This window comes from Scomber scombrus, chromosome 11 (assembly GCF_963691925.1).
Source record: "Scomber scombrus chromosome 11, fScoSco1.1, whole genome shotgun sequence".
NCBI lineage: Eukaryota > Metazoa > Chordata > Actinopteri > Scombriformes > Scombridae > Scomber > Scomber scombrus.
The window spans coordinates 13,474,552-13,500,660 of record NC_084980.1 but is presented as its reverse complement, the minus strand read 5'-3'; the positions used below and the strand labels follow the sequence as shown (position 1 = coordinate 13,500,660).

Sequence of the window (26,109 nt, the reverse complement as noted above, 5' to 3'; positions counted from 1 at the left end):
TGGGGTTTGGTAGGCTGACCATGTAGCAGCAGAGGAATGCCATGTTATTCCAGTGGATTACCTCAGAGGTTTCCTTTCCTGTGGGGTAAGAAGTCTCCACACTGTGAGAGTCACATGGTTTTTCTTGAATATCAAAGGGTTTATCAGTTCAGTCATGCAACTTAATACCATTGTTGGATCAAGCATCTCTCAGACAGCGGGAAGGAACCATGTCCATGTTTGGCCAACAGTCCTCTCTCTGCTGATTTGTTCTGAGCACCTTTTGAGAGCAGGGACGTCATAAAGTTCTTCAGAGGAAAGAAAGCATAAACAAACATACAGACATAAAACACAAAGAAAAACTGAGTAAATAGAAAAAATACATAAAGGCAAGTCTGAACGAATGGGTTTTCTTTTTAAAGGTGTTAACAGATCTAAAGTGCAAAGGGAGAGTGTCAAAATTGAGGAGCCACAACCTCAAAAGCACAGACTACTTTAGTTTTAAACTTAGATCGAGGAACAACCAGCAAACCCTGATCAGAAGACGTTAGAGACCTGCTGATGACATAGGGCTGCATTAGATCTCTAGTGTAGGCAGGTGCCTGACCACGCAGAGCTCTATAGGGGATTACAATAACTTTAAATTTAGTTCTGAATTTGATGGGGAGCCAGTGAAGAGCAATCAGAATCTATGTCACATGAGATTAGCAGCAGCATGTTGGACCACTTGTAGGAATGTTTTTCTGAGGCCGGTGAAAAGGGAGTTACAGTAGTCAAGATGGGATGAGATAAAAGCATGAATTAACATGTCCACTTTAGACACAATGGGCTTGAACTTTGCACTGTTTCTCAGCTGCAAAAAAACAAGAGGAAGTCAGACACTTGACATGTTGGTTTGGGTCAGAGGCTGGCCCATAGTGACACCTAGATTACTTATGGAGGATTTAACTGACGAGGTAAGAGACCCAAGATCCCTTCATCCTTTATCCCAGGGACAAGACTAGGAGGGGCAGAGTGGTAGGATACGTTTTAAGACCGGGACTCAAATTTTCCATCACACACATAAACACACGCACACTCACACAGCCAACAGAACGAGGTGATATGACACCTCTAACTTTACTCTGCCGCTCTGGATAATCCAGTTAGGATGTGCTCTCTGGCTATCAGGAAATTTTTAGCTTCCTCTGTTTCCAGCTGGAGGGGAAAAAAACAGACTCCAGGCTCCAGACTGGCCTGGACTGGCCTGGTATCCCGAATAAACCTCAGTCACGTAAACACACAAGGTTTATACACACCGGAACCTCCCCACACACATGCAATCACGAAGCACACTCTATCTGCTTAGGAGGCCCAGCAATGTAGACCTGTTTCGTTGTCAGTGTGTGTGAGTGCACAGGTAGGTTGGTGTGTGCATAAAGATCAGAGGTTGCGGGAGTGGGGGGGGAGTGGGGGGGGGGCACCAGCTGATGTCACAGAGACAAAAATGGAGTAGTGTCTTTGATGACAGCCTGGCAACTATAATTATAGTGACAACCCCTAGGAATGAACCACCATGTGACACTCTTTCCTCGGAGCCGAATGCATGGAAAAAGAAAACACTCTCAAACATAGCTGTGTCAGCGGGGAGAACCCTTCGGAAACAATGTCTGGCGTGCTTGGGGATTTGAGAAGGGAGCGCAGCACTGGTTTAACCCACTCTGCAGAGCACCAAACGTGGGCATGAAACACGGCTGCAGACCCTCATTTTGACCATAAACTGAACAGTTATGCCATCATTTTTCATGAAGTCTCTGACCCCTTTTGAGATAGAAGGAATCTTCAGTGTTCCTATGATTCATGCCTTTTTTGTCAAGTTGCCTCCACTCTGTACAACATTTCCAAAGCTGCGACTTGTTTTTGGCACCTATAATGGAAGTTTAAAGATATCTAAAATAACCTGTTGAGCCAGTGTCATGTAACTCTGACACTTTCTCTCATATTCCAGCCATCCATAAAGAAAGTTTGAGAGTGTCAAGCAGCACTTACATATTTCCTCCCTTGTTTTGAAGCCAGCGTTATGGGGAGAGCCATCGGGGGACGGTACGGCTCCAGTCCTCTTATGTCTGACACACACATTCACAAGCAGCTAACACACAGATATCACTAATAGAGTTTATTTAGGAAAAAAGGAGTCTACCACTTTATTTGGCACATGGTTTTCTTTTTGCATAATGTTTTTATGTAAAAGCGGCTACGCTTTCTCCTCTCCTCATCATTTTTCTGTCTTTATCTAACAGCTGCTGCCTTTGCATCTGAGAATGAATGCCTGCTGTGATTGTGCAACATAATATGAAATGCACACATGCACGCATCCAAACAGGTTACAAACGTGTTGTTTAGTGTGTGAGGCAGCTCTTACACGCTGACACACACATACATGGAGGCTGGTAATTATGGAAGCAGTGAGGTGATAACAAGCGCCAGCCACACATTTGCAGCAGAGGTGTCAATGCCAACGTGCTGCCGGAAGTCACAGCCCCAGCTATCACATACTCTCCTTCCCCTGGCGGATACCTTTACCGTTAAACACAGATGTACACGCACACACGCTGACTTAGGTACAAGATAATATGACCATTCCTTGCACTAACATACATGAACTTTACTTCTTGCATCAAGATCGTGCATATGACTCCCTCTCCTTCCTCCTCCTCCTCCTCCTCCTCCTCATCTCTTTCCCTCTTTTCTTTTCCCTGTCGGCATCCTCCTCCTCGGCCCACTCCTCCTCTTCCATCTACACAATCTATGAGTCATCTGATCTGAAAGGTGAGATTCTGCATTCAGTAGATTATTTTCATCCTGTCTTGCCACATGTGAGGCTATCTTCACTTTATTTTTGTCCTCTTTTTTTTCCCCGTCTGGGCTATCGTCCACCTGTCACCCAGTGACAAGCTACAAGTTGAAACCTTGTTGCTCATGACAGACTTTTTTGCAGTCTAGCATCATGTGGGAATAGGCTGCATACTTTGTGTGAGGCCCGTATGGTCATCTGTAGTGGGAGGTGTCCATCTTTGCTTGGTGCTCATGATTGAACACTAGCTTGATCAATGTGTGTGTGTGTGTGTGTGTGTGTGTGTGTGTGTGTGTGTGTGTGTGTGTGTGTGTGTGTGTGTGTGTGTGTGTGTGTGTGTGTGTGTGTGTGTGTGTGTGTGTGTGTGTGTGTGTGTGTGTGTGTGTGTGTGTGTGATCAATCACAGGAGGTGGTCCCAGTCATAGCAGTCTTTGTTGTCACGATAGCAACTAGCTGCAACTACACCATGTATTGATCACACCATCTCCTACTCATATCAGAAAACATACTGGGGATTTAAGGCATCAGAAACATATTCCATCCTCTCTGTTCTTCTTGTTCTCCTGTTTCCCCAATCCCTTATTTCTTCATCTTCTCCTCTTCTCTCTCCCAACTTCCCTCCTGTCCTTTCCTGCTCTAGAATCAGCTCACTCTTCTCTTTGTCTTATTTTGTTTTTTCTTCCAGGTTGTGGAAACAGCAGTATGAGTGGTGACATGTACAGCGCTGGCTACCGCTCCATCACCAACATAGATTACTCCGCAGTGTGCATCAGTGCCATGAGAGCCAGACACAGCGACTGCCCAGGTATGACCTGGCATCAAATGGACGTGCGCCAGCTCTCCTTCCCTGATGCGTCCTTTGATGTCATCCTAGAGAAGGCCACGCTGGATGCCATCATGGTGGAAGAGAAAACCCCCTGGGAGGTGTCCCCTGAGACTGCCGTTTTCGTTCACAAGGCTCTCACAGAGGTACTGTTAAAAATCTGTGTATCTTCACTGGGGTTGAATAACAAAAACTAAGATACTTGTATTTACCATTCCTTTTCCTGGGAGAAATACTTTCGGGAACTGTGTAGTTTGAGGACATGTGTGCATGTCTGCACTACAATTCAACTGTAACTAAAGTGGATCAACGTTTCAGCTGTAGCAATGTATTTGGAATTAGCTTTCACGCTACAAAGAAGTTCAGCTGGGAGCAAAGTAGATTACCAGATCTCTAAATGAAAATTACACAGGTGGTGTGGAGTACAGAGTGACATTCAACAGATGTGCACAAGATAGCCTAAAAAAACAAACAGTGATCCCCTGCCTCAAACCACTGAAAACACTCACAACCCGTTGCAAGCGACATACAGTATTTTCTCTCCCTGCCACAATACACAGTAATGAGATAGATCTTTATTGTCATTGCAAGTACAATGAAACTCCATTTGAGCAGTCCAATTGCAGCATAAAAATATAAGATATATACACATAACACTAATACGCACACACACATCTCACCCATACCCATGACCACATATACGTTCATACTCATACCCATAAAAAATATACTTTGAATACTTTAAAATATAAATAAATATATAAATAAGGGGCAATGAGACATGACAGTTATTATATGAACTAAGTTTGCTGTAGCACTGAAAACACGGTCATAAGCTCCCATATAACAAATCAGATGTTATAAAACTGGTAAGAAGATATGGTGAGCATGGTTAGCATTGTGTTTTCTTTCACCTCAAAGATAGTGTAATTTTAGACGAATTGTGTTTTTTACCAAAAAATATGACCTAATAGATATAAAATATAAAAAAGTGAAAATGATCCATGTATCCATAATGATTTGCTGGTCTATATAAAATCAAACTTAATTTATGGTGATAAATCCTGTTTATTGTGGACAAAGATTGATGTTTTTCAAGAAAATGAATCAAGGGAAAACATATGAGGGGCCGTACAAGCCATAATTCATTCTGGCCCTCTCACACACATACATTCTCCTTACACATACATATATTTTCACTTTCACACACATACATTCTCCTTTCACATACATATATTTTCACTCTCACACACATACATTCTCCTTACACATACATATATTTTCACTCTCACACACATACATTCTCCTTACATATACATATATTTTCATTCTCACACACATACATTCTCCTTACACATACATATATTTTCACCCTCACACAGACACATACATTCTCCTTTCACATACATATGTTTTCACTCTCACACACATACATTCTCCTTTCACATACATATATTTTCTCTCTCACACACACACATACATTCTCCTTACACATACATATATTTTCACTCTCACACACATACATTCTCCTTACACATACATATATTTTCACTCTCACACACATACATACATTCTCCTTTCACATACATATATTTTTCTCTCTCACACACATACATACATTCTCCTTACACATACATATATTTTCACTCTCACACACATACATACATTCTCCTTTCACATACATATATGTTCACTCTCACATACATACATTCTCCTTTCACATTCACATATATACTTTTCACATAAATGTTACACCTAACTGTGTCCATGAACCCCCGAAGTTCATGGACGTGCATTGTCAGCTGCGAAGCTAACGTGCAGAGCGTCAAACAGCTGTAGTAACAACTCTGCTACTTTACAGATAACAACACAACAACAACAACAACATATCCTGACTAACTAAACAGTGAGCTGAATGTCGGCAGGTAACGGTACACTTTATGTGAAGCAGCACCGATGTTACTCACCTGTCTTGTACAGCAGCATCCGGCTTCACTCTCCGGTCCTCCGCCGGTGTTACGGTTTAACTGGTGACCGTGTTAACGGGTGACTTTCTCACATTTTAAGATACGTTACGAGAAATTGACCACAATTGAACTTACACAAATGGTTAGATACTTAGATATTAAAGACAGATGAACAATTATTAAACTATAAAGTCCTTTTTAGGAGAACGTCGACGTGAAAGTCACCAGTTAACACGGTCACCAGTTAAACCGAAACACCGGGTCTCCGTCTGTCTCTCCGCCATTATAAAACCACACCGATGTGTCCGCGGGTCCTTGTCTGGTCAAAGTCCTTCTTTTATATGTTTTGTTCTTCTACCCTTCTCCTCTCTGGGTGTTTCTCGGTCACTTCTCCGTCTCCACTATGTTTGTACCAGACTCAGCGTTTCTCGCTCCGACTGCATACACTACGTGACCCTGGGGCGGGTTGCAACCATTGCTTATTAAGTGTATACCGCCACCTACTGTACCGGAGTATGTAGACGATAAATGCTGCCTTCCGTTTCCACTATACTCCTTCCGTTTCCACTATACTTTCACTCACACATACATATATTCTCCTTTCACATACATATATTTTCACTCTCACATACATACATTTTCCTTTTACATACATATATTACTTATAGTATGAAAATGTATAAATATGAGAGTGAAAATATATGTATGTGTGTGAAAATATATGTATGTGCAAGGAGAATGTATGTGTGTGAGAGTGAAAATATATGTATGTGCAAGGAGAATGTATGTGTGTGAGAGTGAAAATATATGTATGTGAAAGGAGAATGTATGTGTGTGAGAGTGAAAATATATGTATGTGAAAGGAGAATGTATGTGTGTGTGAGAGTGAAAATATATGTATATGTAAGGAGAATGTATGTGTGTGAGAGTGAAAATATATGTATGTGTAAGGAGAATGTATGTGTGTGAGAGTGAAAATATATGTATGTGAAAGGAGAATGTATGTGTGTGAGAGTGAAAATATATGTATGTGAAAGGAGAATGTATGTATGTGAGAGGGCCAGAATGAAATATGGCTTGTACGGCCCCTCATAAAAACACTCAACTCCAATCTTCCCCTTAACTCTACCTCACATTTTTATATACAATATTTAATAGGGGTGGGGAAATTTCTCAATTACACGATGCATCGCGATGCGGACGTGGACGACCCTGCATCGATTAACAAAAGTCAAGAATCGATTATTTAAACGTTAGTTAATAACTTGATGTTGACGGACAACAAAGGCGGAACCAAACAGTGAGGGCAGCGCAGCAGCCGGACAGTCTTATAACGCGCACACATGTGAGTTCATCTGTAGTTCATCTTTAAAAAGAAGCGACTGTAGCATTTTGTGATTAAATGACAAAATAATTACCTTTTGTGAGACAACCGTGAAGTTTACTGTGGACTGTGGAGAGGCTGCTCTGCACTGCTAGAGACATGATAACAAACCGCACTGCACTCCGCCCTCAGAGTTCATGTTATTATATTCATTTATCATGAGGTGCCGAGAGATTCCCACCTAATATTTAACATTGTATATCTTCATTGATCTAAACCTTATCTGTCCAGTAACTCTCAGGTCTATTCAAACTCAGGTCTGTGATTAGGCTTAGATGGATGGGTCATAGTCAGTTTGGACACTAATGGCGCTTTTCCACTACACCGTTCCAGCACGACTCGCCTCGGTTCTTTTTGCGTTTCCACTAGGGAAAGTACCTGGTACCTGATACTTTTTTAGTACCTGCTCTGGTGAGGTTCCAAGCGAGCCAAGCCGGTACTAAAATGTGACGTCGACACACTGCTGGCCGCTGATTGGTAGTTGTCGCTGGAAGAGTCATGAGCCGTCCCACATAAGAATCAAACCCGGCATTTTTAAATACCGGCAGCAGCCTTACAACCATAGTTACAGCCATACGGCTCAATTTTCTTGCGTTGTGTGTGACAAAAAGCCAAATACAGCAGCAAGTACACCACTGCCTCAATGTCCTCCATTGTTTATGTGTTTTGTGTCGCGTATAAAACGAAGTCACGGCAGTTTCGCGGAGCCGTGCTATGACGACCCTGCCCACGTTGAGTATGTACTTTTTTGTAATGGAAAAGGAACCGTGTCGAGGCGAGCCGAGGCGAGTGGAGGCGAGGCGAGTTGTGCTGAAACTATGTAGTGGAAAAGCGCCATAAGGAAATAGCACCTAATTCCTAAAGAAATGCGGTTAATTCAACCCAGTTTTGTTCAGTTTTAAATCTGTGTAGGTGACAATAACTAGTTAAATTCCTTCTATTTGCAGGAAGCATTGTATCCAATATGTTTCAATTCCTTAAACGGCAATCATATTTTACTATGTCCTCCAGACATAGTTTTGTAGAGTATTTGCAACAGTCTCTGGTTTTAAAAAAACAACCTAGTTCTTAACATGTCAACATGTTAACATTTATATGACACACATTTTTTGAAGATGGTTTTCTTTTGCTTTGTTTTATTATGTGGTAGTATTGCACATTACAAAAAACCCACTTGAAATGCATCAATTTCACTGATCTGTCTACCTGTCAGTACTGTACAATTCAAGAGTATTCTACACACCTACAGCATGATGATTTGAATGTGTTACAATAGGAGTTTATCTGTAAATGACTTCTTACTGACAGTGAAATTGGTAATAGTGGCACTTTACATTTCCACTCCATCTCCACAGCCAATCAGTTGACTTGAACGACGTCGAGTGCCCTTCAGCTGCTGACTGCAGCACTAACCGCCTCTGTGTCAATGTGACAGTGACAATGTTTTGGCCATTAGCCATGCTTGACCTTGACACATTAAGACAAGAGAACAGTACTGTCAACTGAAGTACAGCAGGTGATTCAGAGCTATGAATGGGAAAGAATTACTCATCATGCACTCCTGCGGCACTGATAAATTACTTAGGATTCAAAGTTTAGTTTGTAATTACAGGTGTAGTCCAGGCATTTTAATAACTCCGGTACACAGACCGAATATATAATTATAGTCAATGCAACAGTGGAAAAGGTCAGAACGTGTGAATCATATTAATGGAAGCATCTAGAGAGGACTAAGTGCAACAATATTAATGCAAATTTATACAGAAAATATGATGGCCTTTTTACTGGACATTTTAAAATTGTTCATAACAGAAAATGCAATAGTAGTTTTCAGTACAATATCTCACTAAAATGTTAAATCAGTAGGCTACCAGCCTCATCTTTATGATGAAGATGTTGATTGATCATTCAGTAACAAAGTAAGTTAGTGCTGAAACTATTTATTTTGATGAATACTTTTATCAAGCAAAGATCTTGGTTCTCTTTCCTAAAATGTGATGATTTGCTACTTTTCTCTTTAAAAACGAAAAAAACAAAACAAAAGTAAGTAATAAATTTGGATTTTGGACTGCTAGGCAGACAAAACAAGCAATATGAATATCCCTAGGATCTGGGAAATTGTGGTATTTTTACTATTTTCTTACGTATTAGAGACAAAACAATTATTCTTTCAATCAAAAATTGATCAAGAGATTAAAGGTACCCTGTGTTTTTGACCACTAGTAGTGCTTTGGAGAAATATTTATGAGTATGTCCTGTTTTGTGTATCTCATGCATGCACACATGGATGGAAATGCATGTGCAAGACACGATACACATTCCTGCCACAGGTTTAAAGTCACTCCACTGATGCTCATGGTTTATGGTGGTAACGCTCAAAGAAACGTAGCAATGTGAAGAAGACTGCAAGATAGCAATGATGAATGTAAACAATGCATAACTTCTATATCTTTAAAAAAATATGAGGAAGAAAATAAATTCAGCTCAGGGATACACACAATGCAAGTAACACAAGGTACCTTTAATGAATAATGAAAATGTTGTTCTTTGTAGCCCTATAATCAATATCATTTTCATTATTGAGACATCACTGTGCAGTCAAAATAGATTTCCTTCTGATGATACATTGCATGCATTTATGACTTGGTTCATTCTGACATATGGTCATTGCTGAAGCCTGGGAAAGAAAAATCATATTTAAAGTGTCTTTTAATCTTCCCTAAAAACTCAGGTTTTAATGCTATAAGCCTAACCATGAACCAGGAACAAGCTTGACTCAGGAAGTAAACAAATATATAAACTGTGCATCGTATTGGCCATGTTCTGAGGACAAAAGCAACACGCACAGAACAGTAGACTTGGGTGTTTTCCTCTACCAGACGAAAGTATTAAAGAAGGATCAGTGTGTTTGGGGGACAAATGGGATGATTTGACATCACTTCAAGAAGAAGTGAAGCAGAACTCACGAAGCAGGCCTGTTCAAAAGCCATAACAGTAAGAGAGTCGAGTTCTTTCTCACTTGTTGTCACCTGCTTCACTTCACACCATTCCTTCTTCTCACTTCTTCCTCTCGCTTCCTTTTCCCCTCATTTCCACTTTTGTTTGTCTCACCTGCGCGATGCCTGGGGATGTGCAGAGATGATAATGTGTGACTGTGTTCATGTTTTCTTGACTGCTTGTGTTGTACAGATACTGGTATGTATGTACGAGGCGTATGTGATAGCAGAGAAGCCAGTCTTCTGTGCTGGTGTATTTTTGCTCTCTCGCTGTGGCTTGTACGGGAACAGCAGTCACGATTTCAGTATATGTATGTGTGTGTTTTGCAGGAATGTGGGAGGTGGGTTCAAAACCCACTTTCATTTCTTTAAAAAAAAAAACGTTTTAACAAAATGAAAAGGGGGGTGCAGACAGAAAGAGATAACAAAAGAGAAAGAAAGGTGAGAACTGCTCGGGAGATGCAGGAAAATGGCTGGAGTGGAGGAGAGAGTGATAAGAAGGGAGGAGATCCCTGAAGACACATCTTTTGTTAAACTCACACACAAGGAAGGAGGGATGGAGGAGAAAATGAGGAGGGCGAGGGAAATGGGGAAAGTGCATGACAGCAAAGAGGCAAGTCAGCAAAGAGGCAAGAAAAAAAGAGGAGACAGAAAACGAGACTGACAGAAAGCTAATGAGCAGTGCGCCAGTGTGAGACCGATGGAAAGAATGTAGCAAAGGAGAAGAAGAAAAAGAAAGAGAGGAGAGGGAGGAGAAAAGATTGAGCACACTTTAATCAAAAACCTGATTTTCCTAACAGAAGCAATCCTGCTTAAAAAAAACAATACTTGTAACAATCAATGCCACTTCATGTCAGTAGATTTTTATTACATGAGTATATCATGATGATAAACTTTGCACATATGTATTTTTAGTATGCCAACAAGGTTCAAAGGCAACAACCTGCATATTGATCCAAAAGAGTGAATGCAGCTAAAAAACATACAGTAGCTGGTCTCTATCGAGGACACGCATGCTGTTAATAGAATCATGGTACAATAGGTAACAACAAATACAGTTTTATTATTGTTGCTGACATGCACACACACACGCACACACACACACAAACAAAATCTCACAGTCGAGGCCGTTGCTGCACTGAGATGTGAAATTTATTTCACAGCCTGACACGCGCTGTGAATCACTCTTACTGTTGCTATGGAGACTCTTTAGTTGGATATCATTTCAGACTAACACTTTTAATTGCTAACGTTAAGTCCCACAGGGATTAAAGTTCTCCGTTGCTACGACAGATTTCGGTCATTTGAAGTCCATAGAGGCCATTTTTGAGATGAGTGGAGATCCAAGGAGAAAAAACAGAGAGAGATAGAGGGAGAGAGAGAATTTCCCGTTCATTCATTCATCTTGTTTGCAAAAAAAAAAGCAAATTATCACATTCATTAGTTAATGGGATTGTTTACAGACCAGCACGGAGTAGTGTTGCTCAACTTAGTTAGAATAGTTCGAAGTGACAGGTCAAACTTTGGAATTCCACACGATGAAATAACAACAGTAAGATTTGTATTATTAATTGTTGTTAAATGTTCAGTCAGTGAAAACAAATGAACATAAACATCTGTATTGTTTTCTGTTAAATGACCAAGAGCCATTGACTCTACTCATGGATTCTCATTAATAGAACAGGTGAAGGCTACTAAAAGCAATGTGCTATTGATTGTTGTAACCTAGCCAGCAAACCATGCAACCTATGCAAATTCACGTTTAGCCTACCTGTCATCACAGTGATTGAAACAGCTGCAGAGAACTTTATAGGCTTCATGTAACAGCCTCTGTGGCAACAGCACATCCTCTGATTATAACAGCCCTACCTCTCGCATAGCTAGGTTTTTTTTTTTGACCCCATAATGCAACGTTTAAAGGGCCTACGGAATAGGATCATCGTTTCATGTCTTGGAAATTAGCCTTCCCCTATATTTACCCTCAAACAGGTATCAGGTGTAGCCAAGCTTCAGGCATGTGGCTTCACTACCAAGTAGAAAAAGAGAAAAGGAGTCTAGAGACTTTTTTAAAGACAAAAACATTGTTTTCTCTTGGTATCACATTAAGATAAATAAAATGAATGTTTGTAAATGGTTGATTATTTAAAAGAGTAAAAACAGACGAGCTTTGCAAAAAAGAAAAAGTATCAGTTTAATTTCACACATTGAACATTGGATTGCAACTGGAAAGGAAAGCTGTTTAAAAGTATCTCCACTTAAAACACTATTGGTGCATTGGTGCAGTATTTAAATTTGATGGCTGCATTAGAGAACAGCAACAATGGTTATCTGTGGAGTGGTGCTGAAATCTGATAATTTACATATTGTGGTATTTGTTTAGCAGGTATCAAGTAATATAAAATGTAATATTTTTCACAAATTGCAGATGGGGAATAAGACTTAGCTTGAAAAAACTTTTGCTCTATCCTGCATTTAAAGAGGTAAAGATCAGTCTGCATGCTTGTTCAAAGAGGAAATGGCTACTTTTTAATTATCTTATAAATGTTAAAGCTTAATTTTCAGTTCTGGTTAAAGAAGTAAATACAAAAAGCTGGTTAATGTGATTTTTTTTTTGGATGTACATGGATATTTTATCTCTTCCCTCATCCACTGTGTGGTCAAAGTGCAGAGTCAGCTAATGAACAGTCTCCCTGGAGGAGGTAGGGATTCAGTTTTTTAGCTCAAGGGCATTGAAGTGAAAATGTGTGATCATGCAAGGTCTGGAATTTTAGCCTAGTTTACAAGTATGGTAATTCTGCACAGTATATTAATGAGAGCATTTGAACTAAAGCCAAGCTATTATTGTGGGCAACAGGTATAAGAATAACTTTGCCTGATTAGATAAAGCTAGGTATTTAAAACTTTGTGAGGAAGAGGATTATGAGCATTGTGGTGCAGACGTTTTGTAAGGAATTAATAACAGATTTGTTGTATTAACTGTTTGTTTTGGAAAATGTAAATGGATGAGAGATATTTCAGTCCGCCACTTTAAGATAAGCCGGCTGCTGACTGTTCATGGTGACCTGACCTGTCAGACTAATTCAGATTCTTTGTGGTCTGAAATCAGTCGTCAGGCTTTAAATCATGGTTGAGGGGATGCTACTTTCAACATAAACTTCATTATCAACAGGGCGTGTTAAGATAGTATAGTATAGTAACAGTAAACATTGTTGTTACACTCAGTTGATACAAGGGAATGTTAAGAAACACAAACACAGATTTCAATGCAAGAAGATCTGTTAAAACTAGATTTCTGAGAAGTAATGAGAGAATTTGAGGTGAGATATTTAGTGATTAGATTTAAATACTTGATGTCTGATTGTTCTGATGTTAAATATATGACATGTTTTACTTTGCTGTCATTGCACTTGAGCACCTGTAGCAGACCTTTCAGTTAGTGGGTTTGTAAAAAAAAAAAAAAGAAAAGTGGCCAGATATAGCTTCATGCACTCCACTGAGCTAATGTATTGTAAAACATATTACTGTGAACCGACCCACCCATCATGGTGGAGAGGCTCATGTCATGACATCATCTCGAGCTAGTTTAATGCAGAGAAAGAGAGACAATCATTGACATTGATTGGTTGTCCCTGGCTCCTGCTGTGGAGAGTTCTCCCCAGCTCCATTACTGGGAAGCTTGGAAGCCTGCCGGGAAGACGACCCCAGGAGAACATTCATATTGAGACACACACATAGATGGCATAACAATCACACACACGTACATACACAAGCTTAGATTTATTCCTCAGAGTTTGTGATATGTTTTATTCTATTTCTTGTACTGCAGATATAACATTGAACATTCACTTTGTGTGCATGTCTGCGTTTTTGTCTTCTTGTCTATCTGTGTCTTTATTTCCATGTCGATATGTTTTCACTGCAGTTTGAACCTTTTGTGCCAAGATAAAGTGGATTACACCAATCCACTTAATTCTCTCTCTTTTCACACGCTCTCTCTCTCGCTCTCTCTCTCTCTCTCTCTCTCTCTCACCCCCTTCTTACTTGTAAAAGTTGCAGTTTTCAACCTTCCACTCAACTTTTGACATTTTTATCATGGATTCAGTTCAATCTGCCTAAATCCCGCTTTAGTATACCTGTAAATGTATGTAGGGCTACAATTCAGTACACTAGAATAATGCGCACATTGGTTTACTTGCCAAAAGACACACGCTCATAGATTAAAGCAGAGAGAAGAATGTATATTTGTAGCATTGCAGAAGGGGCCCCACTCATTGCTATGAAAGTTGCCCCTTGGCCAAAAAAGCTGTAAAGAAATTTCCTGGATGAAAGGATGAAGCATGCAGACACAAGAGAATATCAAATTGACATTTGATCAACACTGTTTCTGAAACGCCTTAAACATATCTTTTGTACTTATTTTGTGCAGTTTCTTGTTGTTAATCGGCCAACGTCCATGGTAATACCAATATATCTGTGACAAACTAACATCAGAGAATAATACATGCCAATATATCTTTACTGATTGGATACAACTTTATTTGGATTGTCTGTCTGAGAAAGTATCGGAAGGAAGAAGCCATCAATCCCAGCAGCCAAAGTGACGCAGCCAGTGAGTCAATAAACTTTAAAACCTGATTAATGTTGTTCGATGAAGTATATTTTTTAGTGCATATGTGTCTGTGGTTACTTTTATTAGCCATTCCCTCCCTGTCTGGGATTTTATGAGTGTGTGCAAATACATGCTGATTAATTTTGTATGCTTCCTTGTGTGCGTATCCCCAACTGCAGATTTGTGTATGTGTGGCTGTGTGTCATGCTGCTGTGTGTATAGTCCCGTGCATGCATGCTTTTGTGTTTATTTTGTGTGTGTGTGTGTGTGCACATGAGGGAGCTGGCCCGATGAGCCTCCTCTCCTCTCCTGCTCCAGCAGAGGAAAAGTAGAGCAGTGGAGCACACGTGATGAAGAGGGAGCATGGGTGATTGCAACTCTAGTTGCGCATGTGTAGGAACTTGGTGATGGGATCAAAGACGGGGTGTGCGAGTGCATCTGTGTTTGCTTTCTGAGCATCTTTTTATTTTTCATGTGCACATTTGCTTCTTGTGATGTTTTTGTGTTCAAGAACCTCTTGAACACGCCTATGATCTTACAAAATGCAGATGTGTTTTGTGTGTGTGTGTGCATGTGTTTACATGCACTGCATGTGTCTTTTGTTTTTTTGTGTATATGCATACATGCATATGTGTGTGTGTGTGTGTGTATGTGTGTATGTGGGTGTCAGGGGATGGATTGCTGATCAGAGGCCTCCCGGCTCTCTAGAGATTTCCCACACAGCTCTGCCTCTGGCATGATTCTCTGCACGTGCTCAGTCATACATACTCTTCCCCACTCACATTGGCTGTTGGCCGGCCACACACACTCACACACATACTGTACCGCAACCACAGTAATGCATACATGCATACTTAATATTTATTATACTGATATTGTTAAATTTAGTTTATATCATTCACCGTAGATTAGTTATGCAAAAAGTGTTGTTGTACGAACATTACTGTGTGCTGATGTTCCCCTAGTAGTATCTGAAAATTCAAGTCGTTAGCTTCAGCAAGTCTGCTTTTTTTTTGTTTTTGGCTGGTGTGAAATGATGCATCAGTTTGTTTTTAAAAGGCATTTGTGAAAGTCAATTTAATTTTTCACCTGTTAATGAAGACTTTCATGAGGAAAAGTGGATTTGCAAGGGAAAACTGATGTACTTTTGATCTCAGGATATGTGCATCAATAATGTAGTATTTCAAATAAAGGGTTTCTACTACTCTTTGTCTACACATTCGTTCTTGTCCTCTGTCCCAGTCTCATCCCTTGAGTCTTCTTTGGACTCGTGCTCACTCTTTCTGTCTGTGGATACTTATGTTAATCCAGCGTTAAGGTTTGTCCCAGCTGTGAACGGGGATGCCCCCAGAGCCAAGCGCAATCCCTCTGTTCCCTTTTACACACTTACCCCCCTCCTCCTCCCCACTCGCTTTCAATCCCTCTTGCTTACTGTCACTCCATTAATCAGACACACACACAAACACACACACACACAGTTTCAAGTTTCAAAACTGTCCACATGGACATAAATTGTCCAGTGATGTCCTGACATGGGTTGGCAGATGCTTTTGTGTTAAACATGAGTCATTGCTAAATCTCGTAAATGTGGCTGCATGCTTTAATGCACAGATCTCATGCATTAATACACACATCATGCATACACACACATTTAGTGCATAGACACACACACACACACACACACACACACACACACACTTCTATGTGTCGCCTGTGCACCTGATTGCAGTGTCACAGATTTTCTCCCTCCTTTCACAACACATACAATAGAATCTGTAGCCAGGACAGAGATTATAATCTACAGGGACTGCCCTTGTGTGTGTCTGCCCTTGTGTGTGTGTGTGTGCGTTTGTGTGTGTGTGTGTGTGTGTGTGTGTGTGTGTGTGTGTGTGTGTGTGTGTGTGTGTGTGTGTGTGTGTGTGTGTGTGTGTGTGTGTGTGTGTGTGTGTGTGTGTGTGTGTGTGTGTGTGTGTGTGTGTGTGTGTGTGTAACCAATAATACCAGAGAGATTTAGAACATGATGGCACGGTACATATGTGAACAATACAGAGGGATATAGTTTAAAGGAGAATTGGACAGCAACAACATGACCCACACTGTAGCAGAAGTGAGGAGGAAAGTGAGGTAAATAAGGTGCAGGCTAGTCAAATATAATTTAGTATGAACCAAAATATGAGAAAGAAATACTCATATAATGTAAGAACGTTTGAACATATTTGACAGAAAGTCATAAACACTGAACATATGATATTCATGTACCTGCGTCGTCGCAAGAGGGCAAGCCCAAATCAAGTAAACATGTGACATGCGCACACGCACTCAGACAGAAACACACACACACACGCAGAATGTCCTGCCCATAGCTCCCCGTTGCCTAGACAACCGGTATCGACTACAGAGCACTGTTCCTATGGAAACAACGGATGCCTAAAGGAGGACGATCATTAATTGGAATAACACAGTATAGGAGAGAGGGATGAGGAAGACTAGAGACAAGGGACAGGGAAAGAGACAGAGAGTAGGATAATGAGGAGAGAAAGTGGAGCTGAGCAAAGGTGTGGTCAGAAGACCTGCAACAGACAAAGCTCGTACATTTCGGGGGGAAAAAGTATTAGGAGGATATATCTTAGTGTTTTTACTTTATCAGTTTTTCCTTTTAGTGTATCATTTTCTTTGTCTTTCTGCTAATTGTGGCTGCCCATACAGTAGGTCTGTATTTGTTTATCCAGTTGACATCAGTTAATCACAAATTGGCAGTGAGTGAAAAGCGGGAAATCTGTATGAAATAATAAATAAATAAATAAATGTCTGCCTCAGTAAAGTGGAGTGCAGCCCTTGAAAAAGATTGTAGACTACACAAACTTCCCAGGATGGAGGGTGACTGTGTGTTCAAGGATATTCGTATTATACCTTTTTATGTTGTACAGTGGAGTACATGGACGGGAGCATAATCAGATATAATAATCTTGACACACAACTAATGAAAATTGAACATTTTAGGCTTCAAAAAGTATGAGTTGTCATGCCAAGTGTTCCTGTTATTTTGTCTGCACCTGCAGTTCTCTTTCATAATATTTCGTTCGATGTCTCACTATGGGATGCACGCCTCGCTGCAGCCCTCAGAAGCATTTATCTCATTACGCCAATCCTGATTGGCTGGTGAACGTGTCCGTCCGCCACAGGTAGTCCCACCTACCTTAAATAGCTCATGCGGACGGCACCACCCTCATTCAAACACCTCTTCTCACTCGGAGCATATCTCGCGTCCAGGGCTAGCTAGCTTAACTGTCCATAGACGGATCTTATTTAGCTTCTGTCGCTGGGCGCTACTAGCTTAGGACATTTTTTCTGCTTCGTCGGTCACACCAGATCGAACTCAGTGCTTTCCTGCCCTCCACGGCTTGGTCAGCACTGCTCTCGACGCCCCACCACGGCTACTCGAGCACCGGGCATTAGCACACCAGCTAATTCTCGGCTTCTTCACGGTTAGCACACCAGCTAACTGCCTCGGCTCCCTGCCTGCACACCAGCTCGCACGGAATGGAGGCTAAAACCCCTCACACCAGAGGGCACAGAGACTCCGGAGCCAGACTCTGTCGCTGCGGGAATAAGATATCGAGCATGGATCCACACCAGGTCTGCTCGTGCTGTCTTGGGCTGGAACACGCCCTGGCGGCTATCGAGGTCCCCGGCTCGTGTCAACACTGTGCGGTGTTCACCATCAAGAGTCTCCGCAGACGACTAGCCCGCCAGGCTAGCCTGTCTGGACATGACCCCTATCTCTCTTCCGACGGCGCCGCCGTCGAGGGCGGAGAGGAGGTGGGGGTCGCTGCGGTGGCGACACCGGAGGCTAGCGCCAGCTGGGGCTCCCAGCTCGTGCTAGCCGCGGTTCCCCCGCTGGAGGAAGACGTCCTGGATTTGGACTATGGGGAAGATGATGGTGGCGCCTTGGATCTCCTCATATCAGAGGATGAAGAAGAGGATGACATCTTCATCACGCCGGCTCGGGCTGCAAAGCCCGCGGCTTCCGTCGACTCTCGGGATGGAGACGAGAGTAGCACACCAGCTTGTCCCTCCCCCAGCTCGGACATGCTCGACGTGTGCAAACGCGCTGCTGCCCGGCTGGGCATCCCCTGGCCCGCTGTCGTAGCTGAGACCACCAGATCACGCTACGAGGGGAAGAAATTGCCCTTGGCCAAGAGCGCGACGAAGCAACTTCTCCCCGTCTTCCCGGAGCTGCTGGAGGAGGTGGCGCGCTCATGGAGAGACCGCCCCTACAGCAGCCGGAGCCCGGTTCCCGGGGCCTCGTCCCTCGACTGTGAGGCGATGGAGAGCCTGGGTCTGCTCCGCATGCCTCCGATAGAGCCACTTGTTGCAGCTCACCTTCACCCCCAGCTGTCAGCGGTGTCCTCCCGGAGCCCCAGCCTGCCGTCCAAGTCCGACCGTTTTCAGTCAGCCCTGACTGAGAAAGCGTACAAGGCGGCGGCGCTCTCGGCCAGAGCGCTCAATGTCCTCTCGCTGCTCACGGCTTACCAGGCTGAGTTGTGCGAGGATGTTGTGCAAACTCGGGACTCAGCTGCGTGGGAGGAGATACCGGTCATCACCGACCTGTGTCTCCGTGTCCAACGCTGCGCGGTCCAGGCCACGGGAAGAGCGATGGGGACCATGGTTCTGCAGGAGCGAGCGCGGTGGCTCAACCTCACCAGCCTGTCAGACAGAGAGAAGGACGACGTCCTGGACATGCCCATTGTCCCGGAGGGGATTTTTGGTTCCGCCCTAGCATCGATGCAACAACGGTGTGAAGCCAAAAAGAAGGAAGACGAAGCTCTCAAGCTCTGCCTCCCTCGCAAGCCCCCAGCTCCCTCTCCACCTGCGCAGCGTAAATCCTTCGCGCAGGCTGCTTCCCAGGTTTCGCAGTTCAAAATACCGAAACATCCGAAGCCTCAGCCCGCCCCGCCGCCCGTGCCCGGTCGGCCCGGCTGGTTCAAGAAGCCCTCGGCCCCAGCTACAGCTCCGCCGGCACAGCCCGCGCAAGCTACCAGCCACCAGGCCAGGAAGAAAAAGAGAGCGGCCTGACCGCCCCTCTCGTCACCGGTGATGCAGCTGGAAGTTCCCCGTTCTCCAGCTCCACCTGTTTGGCTTCCGAGCGTGCACTCCGGGGCCCCCCACGCCCCCATCTCCCGGCTGCCACGGACCGTGCCAGAGCAGACCGGGAGAGACGGACATCTGACAGCAGAGGGTTCAGCGGTTGCCCCTCTCCCATGTCCACAAGCACGCACACACACACAAGTTTTCATAAAGAAAATAAAATGTGTCCCGCTGTCGCATCCGGGCCGAGTGCCGAGGGCGCAGCTAATAAAAGCCAAAACTATAAAAATAAACAGCGCAGTGGCGGCACCTGCTGTCCCACCCCCGGGGAAAGCCGCGGCTTTTCCCGGGGTGAGGGCAGTGAGGTCCCCGTCACTGCGTTGTCCTCCCGGGCCAAAGTGCACAGCACCGCCCAGAGGCCATGTCAGTTTTCCACCACGAGAGGGCGCCACCGCACCGCGGTTGGGACCTCTCATGGTGGAAGAGCTGCAGCGCGTCTCACCTCTCTGCCGCAGGTGGCAGAGGTGGGCTGCGCTCGCAGCTTCGCCCTGGGTGTTGAAGACGATTTTGAGGGGTTACAGGCTGCAGTTTGCCGCTGTTCCCCCTCGATTCGCCGGCATAATACACTCCCAGGCTCAGGGAGAGTCAGCTCGTGTTTTGCAAGAGGAAATCCTCTCACTGTTAAACAAAGGAGCAATCTGTGTCGTTCCTCCCGCACAGTGTCAGAGCGGTTTTTACTCCAGGTACTTTCTGGTCCCAAAACGGGGGGGGAGTGGTATTCGCCCTATTCTCACACGGCACCTATTAGACCTGGGTTTTGTGATAAACGCGGAAAAGAGCATGCTGTGCCCGACACAGGACATAATCTTTCTGGGATTATCCCTGGACTCAGTGATTTTCACGGCGCGCCTCTCGGCGGAGCGAGTGAGAGCTTTCAGAGCATGTCTCGCGCTTTTCCATCCAGGCAAATCTGTTCAATTCAGATTGTGTCTTCGATTACTCGGACTGATGGCGTCAGCCATTCTCGTGGTTCGTCTCGGTCGCCTCCACATGAGGGAATTCCAGCTCTGGGTGGCCTCATGCGGGCTGGATCCCGTGCGTCATGGCGCACGGAGAGTGTTGGTTACGCCGGGGTGCGTCAGGGCACTGCGCCACTGGCGAGCCCCGTCGTTTCTGACCCGCGGGGTGCCCATGGGCTCTGTCCTGTCCAGGAAGGTGGTCACTACGGACGCCAGCCTGACAGGGTGGGGCGGAATTCACGAGGGCCGGTCAGTGAGGGGCCGCTGGAGTGTGGACCTCCAGCGGTCTCACATAAATTTTCTGGAACTTTCAGCGGTGTTCCTCTCCCTGAAACACTTCCTTCCGTCTCTCATGGGCCATCATGTCCTGGTGAGGACGGACAATACGACGACGGTAGCGTACATCAACCGCCAAGGGGGGTTGCGCTCTCGTCAGTTGCACATGCTGGCACGCAGACTGATCCTGTGGAGCTGCGGTCGTCTCCTCTCCCTGAGGGCGACGCACGTCCCGGGAGCTCTGAACACGGGCGCGGACCTGTTGTCCAGGGGCGCGCCGGTATACGGGGAGTGGACTCTGCACCCACAGATTGTGGAACAGATATGGGCCCGTTATGGTCGGACCGCGGTGGATCTGTTCGCGTCAAGAGGAAACGCGCAGTGCGCGCTGTTTTACTCTCTGCGCAACCTGGATGCTCCCCTCGGCATAGACGCACTAGCGCACGTCTGGCCGCACGAGCTTCTTTACGCGTTCCCTCCCCTGGCCCTGATGCCCCCCACTCTGTCCAGAGTGAGGGACCACGGCCACGCGCTGATTCTGATAGCTCCGCATTGGCCTGCAATGCATTGGCAGGCGGGGATATATCGGTTGCTGTGCGCGCAACCTTGGCAGCTCCCGCTGCGCAGGGACCTGTTATCACAGGGGGGGGGGACGGTTTTCCACCCGCACCCAGAACGCCTGGCGCTGTGGGTTTGGCCCCTGAGTGGTTCAATTTGTCAGCTGTGGGACTCCCACAGCGTGTGATTTCCACTATACAAAGTGCTCGAGCCTCTTCCACTAGGTCTCTGTATGACTGTAAGTGGAGAGTGTTTGAGGACTGGTGTCACAGAAATGGCCACGTTCCTTTTCAGTGTCCAGTAGGTGTGATATTGTCATTCTTACAGGACCTGATTGACAAACGAAAAGCCTTCTCAAGGGTCCTCCTTTTGAGCCGCTGGGGGGAGCAGGCTTGAAACACCTGTCTCTCAAGACAGTGTTGTTACTGGCTCTGGCTTCGGCTAAACGGGTTAGTGACATCCATGCGCTTTCGGTGCATCCATCATGCACTCAGCTTTTCCCGGGGGATGTGAGGATGATTTTGAAGCCCAACCCGGCCTTTGTGCCTAAGGTAGTGGGCTCATTTTCTCCTATTGACCTTGTGGCCTTTGCTGCCTCGCCTGGAGAGCAGCGGTCACATGCGTTATGTCCAGTCCGTGCGGTGCGCACTTACATGGACAGGACTAAGGGTTTCAGGAGGAGCGATCAGCTGTTTGTCTCCTGGGCTAATCCTCATAAGGGGAAACCTGTCACAAAGCAGCGCCTGTCCCACTGGGTCGTGGAGGCGATTGCTTTGGCTTATACGAGTCAGGGTTTGCAGACACCTGCGGGTCTGCGGGCGCACTCGACTCGGGGCTTGGCCGCATCCTGGGCCTTATTCGGGGGAGTTTCTGTTCAGGACATCTGTGCTGCAGCGAGTTGGTCCTCGCCTCTCACTTTTGTCCGTTTTTATATGCTGGACGTCTCCGCTCCGTGCGTGGCACGCGCGGTTTTGCTGTCCTGATTGGAACAGAGTACCTTTTCCCTGTGGGTTGGTGGACGCTCGATAAGCTTGTCTGGCAATACGGGAGCAACCATATCCCATAGTGAGACATCGAACGAAATATTATGAAAGAGAACTTTAGGTTATTTACATAACCCCGGTTCTCTGAGTAATATGAGTGAGATGTCTCACCAGACTACCCTTCTTGCTTGGGCGAGTGAGAAGAGGTGCTTATCTTGAATGAGGGTGGTGCCGTCCGCATGAGCTATTTAAGGTAGGTGGGACTACCTGTGGCGGACGGACACGTTCACCAGCCAATCAGGATTGGCGTAATGAGATAAATGCTTCTGAGGGCTGCAGCGAGGCGTGCATCCCATAGTGAGACATCTCACTCATATTACTCAGAGAACCGGGGTTATGTAAATAACCTAAAGTTTCTGTTCTGTCATGCAGTCCTGGAGGTCATCCAAAAAAAGGGGAAAATGAGGCAAATAAGGAAAGATTGTGGGGAAGTTTCAGGTGAAGTGCATCTCTGTTGTTTGTTTAGCCTCAAGTTTAAGTAGTGTTAAAGTCACAGTGGCATACACAAATATGCACAACTATTTCCACATTTGTCTCTATTTTACAGACAAAAAGCTGCCCACGCTGTAAACTTTTAAATTAGTTCATTTATATTCTTCATACAGGGTGCACTGTTTCTCTTCACTGTTTGGCTGCAGCATCTGGAAGCTTCTTCGATGGATGCACACACTCTCTCCCTCTCTGCTTCCATCCGTATCTTCCCTCGCTTTTGTTCTTCCATCACAGTGTTAGAATGCAGGAGAATCGATACAGACACTTTTCTCTCATTAAGGCCTTTCAAAGTCAGAGCAGAGGGAGGGAGGTAAACTGCAATGCTTCGTGTTTATCTGTTACTGTTAAAGTTATCATTCCAGTTGGGGAGAGTTGAGGAGGTCAAGTCCACACCCCTGCAAAATCTGCCTACTGTTAAGTATGTGCTGCCTCATTGTCTAACTGTGACCAGTTTAATCTGCAGTATCAGCATGCAGGGTGTCATGCACTGCGTTTGTCTGTAATTACACATTATGGAGAATGTATTCTGTCGTGCATTGTACATTAAAAGATCAACGACTGAAGCAAACATGTAGGCTTATGCTCATGAAAGTGCTATTAGTGCTGAGTGGATAGTAGAGGCAGCGTTGAGGGGAGGTCATTTTTATCCAGGGGGGGGAGAAAAGCATCAGTCTGACATAACAGGGTCAACCCCAGACCTGGATTTTTTTTCTGTACATTATTTGAATCTGAGTGTGTGTGTGTGTGTGTGTGTGTGTGTGTGTGTGTGTGTGTGTGTGTGTGTGTGTGTGTGTGTGTGTGTGTGTGTGTGTGTGTGTGTGTGTGTGTTCGCGCATCAGCATGTGTTCATGCATGTGCTGGCAGAGGGTTAGGGTTAGGGTTTGTGTTTTTGTGTTTCTGGACAGATAACCCAGCCAATTGTGAAATCAGCCTCCCTGCACACGGCAGATCAATCGAGCCTGCAGTTGGGTCACTTTCTGTCCCCTACTGCACTGACAGTTTTCTCCCTGTCCACTGAAAGCTGCTCCAGGTGGATGACTGAGACTTGTGATCTTCTATCCTTCCGCACTCCAGTCCCACAACAGACATACCTAAGACTCGTAAGAAACAGCTTCTCTTTGCTGGCAAAAGTCCACACAACATAAAGCTATCTCCATCTCAAGTGACCAAAATGACCTCCTCACTTTCGATCTAATGGACAGAGCAAACAGCTAAGGTAATAGCTATTTGCTGCTGCTTAACAGAGTAGATGAAGCAGGAACAGGGTGCTGATTTGGACTCTCAAGGCTTAACCCTCTTGCCAGAAATAGACCTGCTTCCTGTAGGTACAAACAGATCATGTAACTCATGACAAGGCCGTGGAGAAATCCCCTCCAGGCTCTGATATCTGACTTATTACATTTATTACTGTTCCTGGTATCACATATTGTTAGTTATACAAGGTTGTTGTTTTTCTCAACTTAGATGAATAATGTTTCCTCTAGGTTTGTTGTGTGGTTGTGGAGGTGGAGTTAATTTTGATTCACATTTCATTCAAGGGCACCAGGATCTCTTTTAGTAGGTGTTGCAGAGGCTTTTTGGGGGATATTTGATCCACAAAATATGTTGTCTGGGTAGAGTGGCAGGTCTCCAGCTTCATGTTTTCATGTTTGTAGTTAGTGAGAGAAGGAGAGAAGGAGAAAGGCAAGGAAGAGACCCTCTGGCCCCTCGTACTCTCTGTAATCACCTACTCTGTGTTTTGATGCAACTGAATTTGCAATATAGTTGCTCTCATGTATTCCTTTTTTTCTGCTTCTGTTGTCAAATGTTATACTGCCAACGAGCAGTTATAAAAGCATCATTTACAATCATGACATCGTCAGACAATATAAAAATGAATACAGCTTCGCGATTGGCTTTATTGACATTTAGTATGAGTAATCACAGAGATTGTTAGAGACAACAAAAGGTTGTCATATTTAGTTACAGACATCTGTCGCCACATCTTAACAAGCTATAAACATGTATTTGTGCTTTACGAGCCCAAAAACAATGTTGGCAGGAAAAGTCTAAATTATGTTCTGAATGTGGCTGCTGAATAACGGACACTCTGCCTCTGAAACCTTTCCAGTGAATACTGAAGCCATTACAGAGCCGTCCTCTGAACTACCTCTAACTTCTCTCAGACTTAAGAGCTACTTTTATCACTAAAGTCCTCCTCAAGAAATCCTAAAGTCAGGGCTGACACACTCCTTATTTTCAGGAGTTTCTCCTGACTCTGCCAGTTAGGAGCTCCTTTTAGCATAAGGATGTTTTTGTGAATATGGCAAAAACATTGTTTTTGTGCTAGGAACTGCCTCATGGGATCCTGAATTATGATCTTTATTATACTTTCTACTTATGAATCTACATCTCAACCTGTATGCACAACCTGAAACTGTGCAATCTGCTCCAGGGAACAAGGGGAAAAGAATTGGTTTGTGCACATCTACTTTAATACCTTAAGAGAAGTGGCAATGGGAAGATGAGGCTAAATATAATGCATGATCATATTGTTTCACCTTTGCTCTATCTGGGCAAGACAGGAAAAGCTTTTGATGTGTTTTTGTTTCACCTAAATGTGTAGACCGACACTCCAGCAGCGTGTCACTGATTTCTGCTCTTTTAGGCCCAATAATCCGACCTGAACCCTTTAACCTCTAAACACTGCCTGCTCACAGATGATGGCATTGTTACTAATATAAGTGCAGCACCTGCTTCACTTTTCCACATTCTCATTAGTGGGCTAAAATTACAAGACCTTGTTAGTGTATTCAAATTCTCTCCTCATCTGTTTCAAACATGGCTCATGGCTCATCCCCAGGTTTCTCGCTGTGTATCTTCATTTTTCATCTCATTTATTGAGGTTAAATCCATCATCTTTTCTTCTTTTGAAGCCTTCTATCACCTCTCATTTGCCTTTAATCTTATCCATCTTCCCTTCTGTCTTCTCTTTCTCCCATCTCCCTCACCATTGCTGTATGGCATGTACCCTCCACTCCAGGCCAAAGCACACTGCCAGAT

General features: G+C 44.3%; 1 protein-coding gene across 1 annotated transcript in view; it reads left to right on the top strand.

Annotated features, from left to right (window-relative positions):
* ece2a (endothelin converting enzyme 2a) overlaps positions 1 to 26,109 on the top strand; it is an 83,317-nt gene that overhangs the window by 36,980 nt on the left and 20,228 nt on the right. The window contains exon 3 of the mRNA XM_062429018.1: positions 3,498 to 3,781. Within this exon, the coding sequence (XP_062285002.1) occupies positions 3,498 to 3,781 (284 nt within the window). The remainder of the gene's footprint in view (positions 1 to 3,497; positions 3,782 to 26,109) is intronic.